A 14925-nucleotide genomic window follows, 5' to 3' on the forward strand; every position below is an offset into this window, starting at 1 on the left:
TGAAGCCTTTGTAACTTTGACGACAAGATGCTTGGTGTAATCGTATCGTGTATGCCGCTGTGTAGAACCCGCAGGCATATACGTATAAATTTTTCTAATGAAGTGTTTATAATTCTCACTGGTGGTAGGACCTCTTGTGAGTCAGCACGGGTTTGAGATATAAGGTACCACCACCCCGCCTATGTCTGCCGTGAAGCAGTAATGCGTTTCGGTGTGGAGGGTGGGGCAGCCGTTGTAACTCGTATACTCGTATACTGAGACCTTAGAACTTATATCTCAAGGTGGGTGGCGCATTTACGTTGTAACTGGTATCGGAGCTTGAGCTTTATGAAGACTATTATTATTCTTCTATATAGTTCCCTCACTACTGAGGATCGCGACCACATGTGACGTTCTTCCACTGGGCTCATGGGTGGCATGGACTATTATTATTACTATCTATCTATTATATAAATTCATCTTGTTACAACGTAACTATACTGAGACCTTAGAACTTATATCTCAAGGTGGCTGGCGCATTTACATTGTAGATGTCTATGGGCTCCAGTAACCACTTAACACTAGGTAGGCTGTGAGCTCGTTCAACAATCTAAGCAAAAAAAAAATTGGGACTGGGAATACTCAACGTGAGTGGCAACACTCAAGCTATGTTATCCATGGACTCCACTTAACAACAAGTGGACTATGAGCTGATTCACTCGTCTCAGCAATAAAATAATTTAAGAAATCCCACGCGAGAGGGCTATGTTACTAGTTGCCACCGATAAAATATCAAAATGTTGTTGTTTTACATGTTGACGTAAAACAGAGAATTAATTAAATTAAAATTTCAAAACAAATATTTTTATTTTATAAAAATAATAATTTTTAAATATATTTTTTATCCAAATTCAAAATTTTACCTTTTTTTTTATTTCCCAGAAATCTTTTAGTTTCGTAACGTTTACAAACAATAAATCGACCTGTATCTATAAAATCTTTATTCATTGCAGACTCAATTTTCAGATTTACATAAACAACGTGTTACAATGAAGAGTTTAACTGTGTGAATAACAGCATCCCTTTGTTATTGTATTGTTGTTTTGTGAGAACAATTTCTGAACGACAGCGGGAATGCGCGATCATTTAGTAGAAGAAAAAAAATAGCCCTCTAATATTAATCGGTGTGACCACTCCGTACTAAACATTGATCTTGAAACTTTACTAAATTAAGATTTTGTAATACAATGTACGCCTTCCGTGTGTAAGTGGTATGTATCGCTTATGGATTTAAGTTTTTTTTATGTTTGAGAGATTACGGGTGCCCGGATGCCTTTCCAGTTTCACCAGGACAGGTGGGCGAACAAGGGCTCAGCCAGGTGGGGTGGGATTTGCTAACAGCTACCCGAGCGCCTCCAAAGGAGACCTAACAACTCAAGAGTAACTGCTTCGCGAATGAATCTACTACCGGATAGGAATCGCGACCCGCTGAGAAGATCCGTCGAGAAACTCAGCGGGCTGAAAATTTTCAGTAACCAAGGGCAGAGTGAAGCTCTTATATGCCAAAAGCTGTCGTTTTATGTAAATTAGTTATTTATTAACATACCTCATGGTTTCTTTTTTATTTAAAAAAAAACTTGGACTAAAAAAAACGGGAGAATGATCTCCCAAACCATCTGCTGTTAATTTATATCTTTTACTTTTATGCATCTTTTGCCATTGATCAACCAGTTCATCCCTTGTTAGACAGAGAAGATGACTGTCCAACTCGTTTATATATTATTACGTATATAGAAGGTATTACGATAGTGATTTTGTGGAGAATACTTATCTTTTTTCTCTCTATTCTTTTTTTCACAAATATTCGACGAAGTTTTTATCACATTTCATCCCACAACAAACAGCACTATTACTATTACAACGATAGCGATTTATCTTAGGCCTCACGCGTCTGCGTTTTAATATTAATATATCTCTATAATTATTATATGTATGTATTATTGGCGCAATGTACACCGCAATACGGCGCGCTCCGAATTATTGCAGAGCCTCGAGGCTAACCAAAGCAATGTCTATAAAAGCTACTAATACTTAATTTAGTCTTCCGTCTCTTTTCCTCTTTTGTTTAATGAAATAGTTACGAACAGGATATATGGCATTGATGATTCTGAGTACAGCTTAAAGAATGCACCCTGAGGGATCACTCAAAATTATTGCTCACTTAAACGGAGAAAATTGGTTTTAGAAAGTAGAATGAAAACCATAGTTTATTAACTTTGTTACACTTAAATCAAGTAATGTGTATCTACACTTAAGAAAATAATTTAACTATAAGCAGCACCTATAATTTGTAGTCGAAATATGTAAGAAGATGAAGCACAGTCCAGATTTCAAAATTATCTATGTGTGTGAGTGTATTTCTTATGACTGAATCTGCTTATGATAAGCCATAAAAAGTAAAATTTATAACACTAGAAGACATCGTGGCCTAAAGGATAAGACGCCCGGTGCATTCGTATCTAGTGATGCGACAGTGCCGGTGTTCGAATCCCGCAGACTGGTATCAATTGTTCTAATGAAATACGTACTTAACTCTTATACGTTATATCTCATTTCGCTAATACTGATATTTATTTAATTGATAATATTATATTACTTGGAGATTAAAGCCTACTGTTGAAACATACAAATTAAATTTGATCTAGAAATTTATGGAATGTGATTGATGATTTTCAAAGTGATCCCTTATTCCCAAAATATACAATGTATAGAAATTAACATTCACAGATCCGTATTTTAAATGCAATCGCAAAAATCAGGTTAAACTTCTCCAGTTCATCATGAATTTAAACATAGTATGCAAATTAACATTCAGGTTTATAACGCGAATAGAATCCCATCGGAATGGCACGAAATGCTCTTCTAACGTGCTCCTGAGACCATAACAATTGTAGATCAGGTGTTGGGCATCTCGCGAAAACCGGCATTGATGCTAATTTATGTTTGCATTCAATTTAATGTTCACTAATGTAGGTGCTTACGAGACCCGAGTTGATTTTCTCATGATGTACTACCATTAGGAACAGGTGTTTAATCTTTGGCGTTCGGGACGCTATGTGAAACAGGATTTACGGTATTCATCTATTATGCCTTTTGATTGCGATTGTGAGATGTCTAATAGCAGATACGTCGAGTATCTTATCTTATACTTTTAAATAGCAATTCTTGTATATATATAATCTGAATCTCGGAAACGGCTCCAACGATTTTCATAAAATTTTGTATACAGGGCATTTCGGGGGCGATAAATCGATCTAGCTACGATTTATTTTCAGAAAATGTTGTTTTATTCGTGTTTTCAATAATCAACTCTTCCCGACATCTATTGGCGAATAATAATACTATTTTTCTCAATTGAGGGCAACTAACCGCTTTAAAGACACAACAAGATGACGTTATAAAAAAAAAACCAGCAAAGCTCGGTTATCATCTAGTCAATATTTCTTTATGAAATGCTTATTCTTTCAGAATGCGTTTTGGTAATTATATAATTTTATTCTCGAACCATCATAGAACCTGTGTGATCGCCCAACATTCGATTACAAAACCAATTCTTTTGAGTAGGTCACGCTTCAATAGTATTTCAAAACATCGATATTCCTATCTAATCGAATTGTTTCATTTTAGGTAAGTCACGAGAGAGATACATACGGACAAATGGTTGTTTTATTCTCACCGGACGACTATTGAAAATGCGAAAGGTAAATAATTATTTGGAGGTTTTGTTGTATACTTAAGTCAATTTACAATATAATAATTTTAAAAATTACTACGGAATTTCATTCGTTTCGCTAATCATAATAAGCTAGAAGACATTTTTAGGCGTGATCTCGCTGTGAAGCGATAATAATCTATTTCGAACTTAGATTCGTAATTAGTAATAGTGTAGACTTATTAGTATTCCGCATGAGAACGTTGAAAGTTAACGGCGCCGAACCTTTACCGTTTGAATACGATTGGAGTCTCATGTTGAGTTAATTATAGGTCATTCCGAACTGTGACCCTTTGAGATGCACAAATCACAAAAGGTACAGTTTACCGAGCCAACAAAAGGTCTTTGCCCTCCACTAATGGCCGGTAAAACGACACTTTCTGCTGCATGATTTCCAGTGGTATTTTAAGGTATTATTATAATGAATATTGTTCATTACGTCAAGTCTTGTGACAGTAAGAAGAAAGATCATCAATTATACCTTTCGAAGACGTAGCGGTAACGGCACTGTTTATATTTTTTGAGATTCTGATTATTTTTTGAGTTTTAAATAAGTCGGATGTTATGCTCTGAATTCAGTATGTTTTACGAGTACACAGATTGATTTCTATCCGTGATTAATATTCTATTCTCACATTATATTATTATGCTATATTATTACTTAAAAAAAAATTACGTATTAAAAATTACTTAAAAATATATATATTTGAAAAATGTTGATTTTCATTCCCATATCAACGAAGCTAGACCACTATCTACTTTTCTATCAATCTAATATGACCTAAGAAAACTGAATTGAACAGCGTAGACAGAGAGCGTACGTAAAGTTCGCGCTCAGAACGTTTTTAAAAATAATTTTAGTTACATTTTTGGTTCTAAATGAAAAATCTATATATGTATATAAAAATGAATTGCTGTTCGTTAGTCTCGCTAAAACTCGAGAACGACTGGACCAATTTGACTTATTTTGGTCTTGAATTATTTGTGGAAGTCTGGAGAAGGTTTAAAAGGTTTAGATAAGTATCAAAATGCTCGGAATTAAATGAAAATAAAAATTTTGTTTTTCCTTTGATGTGTCCTCCGTCGGACGGATTCCTTTTGTTTTTTTTTTTTTTTTTTTTTCCTACCTAAGCTGAGAGCCTTGAGAGGCTATGTCAGCGTAACCCTAACTTTTGTAGGTGAGCTCACGGGGCTCAAACCTGATGACGTTGCTAACACGAACCCTAGCAAGAGTCGTGCTTCGCAGAATCTACCACCGGATCGGAAACGCGACCCACTGAGAAGATCCGGCGAATTCCTTTTGTTTGTTTTAAGTTTATTTTATACCAAACTTTAGGTCTTTTATTTATCGATTGAGGCACTACAAAATCTGCCGGGACAGCTAGTATACGATAAAATTCTTCTATGAGAGTGTACATGTCACGGACGAATAGCGTCAAAAGTGTACAATTTACTTAACAAACAATGCATCTAAAAATTATGCCTACCGAATGTTCTTTAGTCAAGTTTATATTCCAAGAAAACGTTCGAACGTCGGATGCAGTGATGACGTGTTACCTATTGCGTGTGTGCACAAAAACGTGCATAGTCTTTATGCGTTTTGCCTGTATAAGGGACCAGATTGATTTTAGATATGCCAATTATGTGACGAATGTTATGACAGAGCATTCGTTATCTCTCACGGCGATCGGGCCAGGGTTATGTCGTGGGATTTTTTTTTTAATGAAACTGTTCACTGGTTTTATTACATTAAGCCATTTTTAATACATATATTTAGATTGATTTAAAAAAAAACAAAATTTTTGCAACGAAGTTCCTTACGGCAGGCTTGGGGTAGATAGGGATTTTGCTGCGCGACCGAACTGAAAAAAATGTAATAGTAAAAACCGTAAGAAAAAGTCCGTGAAATAAGGCCTTGTTTTCCGCACAGCGATATTTCACCGCGCGATTTTTTCTCGTAATTCTTTTTTTTTTTTTTATATGCAACTTCGTTCCTACCCGGTGACCCACGACACCACACATCTTTTTGATTGCGTCTTGCATGTTCAAGATGATTTTCTTCTAGAACAGAAACGAAACAAGGCGTTTTTCGTTTTTTTTTATTGCTTAGATAGGTGGACGAGCTCACAGCCCACCTGGTGTTAAGTGGTTACTGGAGCCCATAGACATCTACGACGTAAATGCGTCACCCACCTTGAGATATTAGTTCTAAGGTCTCAGTATAGTTACAACGGCTGCTCCACCTTTCAAACCGAAACGCATTACTGCTTCACGGCAGAAGTAGGCGGGGCGGTGGTACCTACCCGCGCGGACTCACAAGAGATCCTACCACCAGTAATTAAGCTCTACATTTACAATAAGGGCCTTGTCAATTAATTAAAGTGTCTGTATTGTTACTGGCCAATACTCACACCATATGGCTATATCGATCAAATAAAAAAAAATTGCAGTTTTATTTTGACCACGCCTAGCTCTTAATACAGTTGCATTAGCACAGTGACCCCGTTTGGTTCGCCGCAGGACGTCCCCGCCTTGCTCGGCCGTCGATAATCTCTCCATCTCGTTCCTAAATTAGGAGGCTGCGAGCTCGATAAAACAAGAATGCCTCAACTGTGGATTTGTTTTATTGTAAGCCGTTGAAAGAGTAATTTGGCTTGAGTCTTACAAAGAATTTCGTATATACATGCACTGTACAATTTAGATAAATGAATATGATCAATATGTAGATGTCTCATAAAGCAAGCGGCTTTTTTTTTCTTTGATTGTTGGACGAGCTCACAGCCCACCTGGTGTTAAGTGGTCACTGGAGCCCATAGACATCTACAACGTAAATGCGCCACCCACCTTGAGATATAAGTTCTAAGTTCTCAGTAGAGCTACCCTACCTTTCAAACCGAAACGCATTACTGCTTCACGGTGGAAATAGACAGGGTGGTGGTACGTACACGTATGGCCTCACAAGAGGTCCTACCACCAGTAAAAAGCTGTCGTTGCCGAGATTGGTTATGACATACTTTGTGAACTTTTCTGGTGAAGGCAAATGTAAGTTATAAGATATAAGATATATAAGTGGGAAGATCGATACTTTTTGGTTAATTCACACTGGCAAACGAGTTTTATTTTTAAAAGAAGAAAATATAACTGACAGATAAAAAAATTGACATAACGATGTTACGAATGTGTATGTAGTATTTTTTTGAAAGAATAAAAGATTTTGTTGTTAAACTAATCCACTAGATTTCACCATACCATCCCACATATATATATAAGATATCGCTAGTACAATATTTAAAATGTCTGTAATCATTTTTATATACGAATAATAAGTAGCAGATATTATTTTTTGACCTCATTTGCTCGTAATTAGCGGAACGATTAGCGATAATTTCATCGATTTTGTTAAATTATGTTCAAATTATGTTTAAATATTGCACATTCGTAGACGCAAATACAAAATCCTTGTTAAATATAATGTAAACATTTAATATAGATAATGCTTACATTACTTAATTTTGTAGACGAGCTACAATAATTACTTAATAGAAGATAAGGATGGGACAAAAAGTAAATACACATGATTGCTGATAATCATTCTGAACAGCGGTTCTTACAAAACCTGATTAAAAATACGTTTTATGTACGGGCGAATACTGGATTCATAACTCATGAACTAGCTTACCCAAGTACGGCTATTATTCAATTAGACTGATTACAGTTTTTTGAATAAAATCGAGATTTCTTTGCTGTGTAATGATTTTAACGATTGCTGGGTAGTTTCGAACAGTGTTTTTGTTTATTTATTGCGGAGACAGGTGAACAAACTCACTGACTGCTTGCCTTTTTCTTTTTTTTTTTTTTTATTGCCCTTGTAGGCAGACGAGCATACGGCCCACCTGATGGTGAGTGGTTACCGTCGCCCATGGACTTCAGCAATGCCAGGGGCAGAGCCAAGCCGCTGCCTACTTACTGCAACTCGTAAACATCACAATTCTTTCACTTTGCCGGTGATGAGTAGTCTTTCGAGATTGTCACCCTTTTTCCTCGCAACGTGACCGAAAAGCTCGAAAATCCTACGTAGGAAAGTGGTGGAGACTTGTGGAGACGCCTAAAAGTACGTATCGCTCCATGCGACTTCACCTACCGTCTTACCCTTTAGACCACGATACCATCAAATATAGCCCAAGAATAAAGATAGAGAAGTCAATACAAAATACAAAACGAAACCATATGAATTTAAAAAAGACATGTTATTATCTTATACGTAATCTATGTTCTATCTATATATAAAAATTAATTGCTGTTCGTTAGTCTCGCTAAAACTCGAGAACGGCTGGACCGATTTGGCTAATTTTGGTCTTGAATTATTTGTGGAAGTCTAGGGAAGGTTTAAAAGGTAGATAAATATGAAAATACTCGAAATTAAATAAAAATAACATATTTGTTTTCCCTGTGATGTGTCCCCCGTCGGACGGATTCCTTTTGTTTTTTTTTTAAGTTTATTTTATAAAAAAGTTAAGGTCTTTTATTTATCGATTTAGGCACTACGAAGTCTGCCGGGTCAGCTAGTTTGTTACTAAAAACCAATTGTATTTCGATCCATTATAATCAAAAATTGTAAAAATCAATAAAACGCAGTAAAGCACATTGCAGTTCCACATTTAGTTTTATAGGCGACACGTTATCCAGCAAAAGACTTGTGCTTTATTATGTTGTACATTTAAATGCACCATAATGAACGAACTCAGTACTACATTATAAAGCACATTAGTATGCGTCGGGTTTCTGAGTGAGGAGGCGTGTAGCATCCATAAGATAGATACAGGTGACTAACGCTCTGAAAAGTGGCGTTCCTCGGAACTTAAAATAAGAGACAAACGAAATTCAATAATAAGTACGAAGTATCCGCTATGTAGTTCTTAATTATTAATAAGTTATAGGTTTTTAGGATTCGGTAGCCAAATAACAAAAATGGAACGTTGTAATTCAACCTGGGACCGATTCAAGGTCCAAGAAGTCGACGTATAAATTACTCTACATCCGTCTTGTTGAAGCTGGTAGGCATGTACAAAATCTCGAACAAGTTGCTACTAACTTCTTGACTATTTGTGACGCAAAGCAGTTATGCGTTTCGGTTTGAAGGATAGCTGAATTGAGATTTAAAAAATAAAAAACAAGTACCGGATAACTGCATTCCTCGACCCACACTGACTGATTCAGTAGGGTACCCCGGAGGCATGAGTTAATAGCGCTGTTTAGGTAAGCTTCGGAAAGCCCATACGTTCGAGATGGCCGTGGGGATCACTGCCGGTTCGACATCCCGCGGGGCTATCGTCGGAGGATACATGTGTTCTAAAAGTTTTATTTTTTAATTTTCGATGTCGTAAGGTTAGCCTTCGGGAAGCAGTTTCATCCCAGTATCTGAAGTATATCGCCGTATCTCAAGACGAAAATCGGTGTGTGTGCTCGAAGATTCTCTGTGCTATCAAATCTGTATTGAACAGAATCTCAGGAGAATTAACGTAAGCGACATAGCCCGAAGGACTGCGATATTAAAATGGCACAGATAGGCCACTATTTGTCAAACAGATTGCTGATAGGGCCAAAAATTCCTCCAGTGCAAACGCGTACCTGAAGGAACAATGTTTCCAGCAGTTACTGAAACGCAGTGAAATTTGATTACTGCTACAGTAGCATTGCATAGTGCAAATACCCTGGTCATCATTCTCGTCGAATCCGTCGCTTGCGACGAAGGGCTCGACGAGTAAATTAACCCAGACACAGCCCACTGAGTTTCTCGCCGGATCTTCTCAGTGGGTCGCGTTTCCGATCCGGTGGTAGATTCTGCGAAGCACGGCTCTTGGTAGGGTTCATGTTAGCAACGTCGTCAGGTTTGAGCCCCGTGAGCTCACCTACTGAAATAGCCTCTTAAGGCTTAACCTAGGTGGGATAAAAAATACAAATACACTATGCGTCTTTAGACAACGTCTACTTAAGAAATACTGTGGGCCAACCTTTAAATCACTGCCTAAATATAAAGAATCGAAGACAAAAACAAACTCTTTTTCTCTACCTAACTGCAGGTAGCCTCGAGTGGATAAAATCGAAAACAATCGACATTATTTATCGGTTTTATCAGCACTCCGTGAACTATTCTTTACAAATCAAGTTAGTTTCGTTTGGATGCACGCGCTATGCACCGGCGCACGCGCTACATACATCTCGGTTGGACGGAGGCAGCCGCCGCGTGCACCCGTCGCGACTTGAATCGAGCGATGCGACGATTTCGACCAATGAGCGATTTAGTTACTCTTCGACTTTCGTTGAGAATGGTAGTTAGTGACGCTGTGCTGTAAACGAAAGCGCGTGTCCGAACATTTAAAAAAAAAAACTGTTTGTGGATTATTTGAAAAGTGCGTATGTGTGATAATGTGCTTGTTGGATATAACTCTGATGTAATAAATAAATACGAAATATTGTTTTCGCGAGACTATTTTGGGATTGTTTACTATGGTTATCGTCAGTGTTTTTAACAGGTTAGTCAATGTTTTGGGAGTTCATTTAATTTCCGTGTGATAATGAAATATAATGTTGCATGTATCGTGTACGTAATTTGTGTTTTGTAATTAGTTAACTTTTAAACTTATAAGTAGGTATAATTAAAGTATAGACTGAGAATATTTGTGCACATGTAGGGTAGTTTTAACTAAATTTTTACGACTCACAATAATCAAATTTTAATAGACACAGTAATTCTTATCCCTTCAATCAGCTCGTAATCGATTACGTAACTAAATATAATAATATAAAACATCGCGTCATTATTTTAAAAGGTGAAAAAAATCACGTTATCTTGTGCCTCATTATTTAAAACTCACATAATAACGATGAAATCATCGAATCTGAATATTAATACATAGTAGTAGGCATTCTTAGCCTTATCACCTTAAGAACACTACAGTAAATCAGTAGTAGTACCTACAAGATTTTCCTAAAAAATATTTGTAGTCACGTTTGTAATTTCAATTTTGTTCAGTCGTTTGTTAATAAGCTGTTAAGAGATTTAAATTATACAGAAGTTGGTACATTATTTATTCTCTTAGATATTAAAAACTGTAATACGAGTCTGTACATCGACAAGTAACGTATCTTTAAGATTAAGACCTTCATTAATTGATTTTTGTGGACTAAACTTAATTGCGCGACCAATTTTGATGAATTTTTTTGACAGAGATACCTACTTTTGAATATGAGAAGCTTGTAAATGATATTTTTACTCGTCACAATGGCGGGAGCCAGAATAACAACCTATTTAGTTATGTTATTACTTATTTGAATATAGTACTTATTTCAAAATTAACCGAGGTGGATCGCAAACAGTATACGATAAGATAAATAAATTTTTTTTACGAATTAAGCAATTAACTTAATTTTTAAATTAAATACAGTAAGAAATTTGAACGAATGGCGAGAAGTTACTTACTTTAATTCATGTACTTAAATAGTAGACATTAATATCATATCTACAGAGTTCTAATAGCCTGTTTTAAATATCATTTACTATTATCACTCGGCAAATATCAACAAGTCTATTCACCTAATAAGAATATTATGTGTAATTAACAAGTTTATGACTAATGTCGATCGAACGAATTCATTGGTTTCGTCTCCAGTTGTTAATGTTTGATTAATCAAATACGCAAGCACCTTGTCTAATAAGAAGAACTAAAAATACGTTCTTTTTTATTTCTTTTTTTATTTTAAGGAATAATCAATTAATAAAAAATAAAAAAAATTCAACATAAATGAAAGTACATACTTGTTGAACGTCAAAAAGAACTACCGCCAATTCACAAAAACTAGCCTCCGTCCTGAGAAGAACTGGCAAGAAACTCAGCGGGCATGTTGTCATTTTTTTTTTTTTTAATATTAGATTTTTTTTAATATCAAATAGTATGAAATACAAAAAAATAAAAATTTTATTTCAAAAATCCTATATAGAAGAGGGCTTGGTCTACTATTGAATACTCCTGTATTAGTTCCTGTTACAACAAAACATATTGTATGTCACTGGGTTTGGCTCTGAAGTACAATTTGAAGTATTGAGTGTTCGTAACTTTTTTATATGGACGTGCCCGTAGCAAATCCTGGCTGATGAACTATGGTACGTTTATCTCGGGCGTAAATTCAACAAATACTCATTTTGTGTCAAGCTTTAATGATAGACTCATTGATACCCTTTATCCTCCTTTAGCGTTTGTTAAAAAAAAAGGTTCAAAGATTATGTCGGTCAGACAGACGCATCGTAGCTATGTATGTATGTACGCAGTTTTAAGATCTACCTTTGGTCCAAAAGTGAAATTGAAAACAGTTAACAACAATATACTTAATTTAATTAATATAATTAACGTAATAGTTTCGGCTCGTGAGCAAATACATAAAAGAGAATTTACGCTTAGAATTCTTTAGCCGATTCATGTTTATGCAAATTCAATGATTAATTCACATTTTACGTACGTAATCGGCAACGTGTCAAAAACCTTTCATTTCGACTGCCGTTCATAGATAGGCCTCTGAACCAATAAAATAAGTTTTGCGTTCAGTAGTACAATTATACATTAATTTTTTTTTTGCTTAGATGTGTGGACGACCTCACAGCCCACCTGGTGTTAAGTGGTTACTGGAGCCCATAGACATCTACAACGTAAATGCGCTACCCACCTTGCGATATATGTTCTAAGGTCTCAAGTATAGTTACAACGGCTGCCCCACCCTTCAAACCGAAACGCATTACTACTTCACGACAGAAATAGGCAGGGTGGTGGTACCCACCCGCGCGGACTCACAAGAGGTCCTACCACCAGTAATTACGCAAATCATAATTTTGCGGGTTTCATTTTTATTACACGATGATATTCCTACACCGTGAAAATCAATCGTGAACATTTGTTGAGTACGTAATTCAATAGAAAAATTGGTACCCGCCTGAGATTCGAACACCGGTGCATCACTCAACACGAATGCACCGGAGGTCTTATCCGTTAGGCCACGACGACTTCAAATTTCTTAATTACTTCGATATTAATGAAGACGTTGGTTAGACGGGAGAAAATGATGCATTGATTGGAATAGGAACGGTATAACACCCGTCAACTTGCGAACATACGGTACGGCCTTGATAGAATACCTACTGAATTAATGACCAATAATCGACAGCTGGTTGCTATCTACAACTGCTATAGCTTAATTGGCTTGATAACATAAAACTTAGCTTAGAAACGTTCAGATAAAATAACACCTGTGTCTAGTTTTTATTATTTATATTTATATTTTAAGTTAATGTGGAAATATTTAAGTAAGTCATTATTTTAGTGAAATTTTAATTTACGATATCCGCTCATTCAGAAGTAAAGACGAAACTGGAAACAAGAACATGCTATTAATTGAAACTAACAGAGGTTAATTTGCATAAAACCAATGAATTGCTAAGAAATCCATTCCCGAGGGGCACTATACAAGTCCACATTCATCTTTATTTCCCGAATTAAATATGTTCTCAAATAATTAAATCGCCCGTTATTTCTGAAAGTAAACTAATTAGCAATCGCAAAAACGTCGGATGTCTTAGAATTTACTGTGCCATAATAAATATTTATCAATGAAATTTATCACGAAATTTCAAAACGGGATTAATCAATCAATTTTATGATACGGTAATGAACTATCAATATTTTTAGTTACTAACCGAATAACTGTATTTTACCGTGACGAAAGATTGTTTAATTTATCCGCCGGGAGATACGACTTTTTTTTAGCGAAAATATCGCAATTATTCTCTCGAAAAGACCTTGAATTATTTCGAAAGCGTCTTCTTGATCTGCGACCGCTGTAAACAGAAGCTAATATAAAACCAAAAACGGCGAATGTCTGTTCGTTATTATGATGATCGTAAGCCGTACGAGATAAGCATTAGATGAACAACCATTAATACAGTTTCAAGTACATTAACCCGGTAACCGAAACAGTTGAAATCGCATCTCATAATTTCGCGTTTCATTTATAACAATCATTGCCACTTTTGTACGTGTTTACAAAAACATCATTGGCGTTTTTACCCTTCGTTTTACGCGTTCACTATGCAAATTGATACCCTACGTGTATATTAGTAATTGTTTCTTTAAAATTCTTACGTAAAATATGGGAATTATTGAGAATGCGAGAGGAATACGTTCATACGATAGTAATTGAGGCCTATTATCGTTATTAAACTATAAATCTTTGGGTTTTTGGTCTATAGTCCGAGACGGGAGTGGGATGTCTGCACGCAATGAATCTCGTAATGTCCTCGCCCACGGGCATATTTACCTCTTAAGTACTTCTAACTCATTTAACAGCTTATTTGAAAGGTTCAACTCTGACGCTATTAGCATAAGGTTGAAATGGCTCGAAATCTGCCTGCACCTTGAGGTCATTCACTGCATCGATACCACTTAAGATGATTTTTTGATTCAAGGACCTAATTGATACTCGTTTCATAACGCTGGCTTCTTGATTATGGTAATTTTAATAACGTCGATTACAGCTACTGAGGATCCGCATTTCGTTGATCTTTCATCATAACAAGACGATCTTATTTTTATAGTTCACAATTTAAAAATTTAATGCATATTTACTGTCATTTTTTCTGCATTATTGACGGAGATTAAAGCGAAACGCGAGAATCGCTTCACAACACGTTCGTTTGTTTGAAATTACCGGTTTTTCAAGTTAGAAACAGGCGGAATTGGGTCGCCTTCGCTTAATGATGATTCTAGGCCGGTGGCTCAGTCTCTAGGGACCTCGCACCTCCTAGAATGAAAGCCGTCCTACTTCGCAGGATGTTCGTGAGAATATAATTCAATTAATTTGTGCATAAAGAAGCTACGTTCATACATATCACACACCAAATTAAATCTAATGTTTTAAACAATTACGTCCGATAGAAGCGTCGTTCACCGATTTCCAATCGTCAGAGATTTTATGAATAGACCCTTAACACTTAGTATCAGTGTTAATCTATTAATAGTCTTATTCATAATAAATTATTGAAGCTTTAGAAACTCATGTCAAAAAAGTATTAATCATAGGCGCTCGAATGTACTCATTATGACTTGACCATAAAACAGTTTGATTAATAA

The 14925-nt window shown here is 35.9% G+C and overlaps 1 protein-coding gene across 13 annotated transcripts in view; it reads left to right on the top strand.

Moving 5' to 3' along the window:
* The window catches only part of RapGAP1 (Rap GTPase activating protein 1), a 349454-nt gene that overhangs the window by 140177 nt on the left and 194352 nt on the right, over positions 1-14925 (top strand). Inside the window, exon 1 of one of the 13 annotated variants that reach the window (XM_089739719.1) lies at positions 9970-10284. The exons of 9 other annotated variants lie outside the window; for them this stretch is intronic. Coding sequence is in view for 1 of the 4 variants with exons in the window: in XM_089739770.1 (XP_089595896.1) it covers positions 10259-10284 (26 nt within the window). In the remaining 3 variants the exon portion in view is untranslated. Of the gene's footprint in view, positions 1-9969; positions 10285-14925 lie in introns of those variants that run through there. 3 more of the 13 variants (XM_089739770.1, XM_028184274.2, XM_028184313.2) reach the window with 3 other exon arrangements.

The sequence above is a fragment of the Bombyx mandarina genome, chromosome 03 (genome assembly GCF_030267445.1).
Source record: "Bombyx mandarina strain Sakado chromosome 03, ASM3026744v2".
Taxonomy (NCBI): Eukaryota; Metazoa; Arthropoda; class Insecta; order Lepidoptera; family Bombycidae; genus Bombyx; species Bombyx mandarina.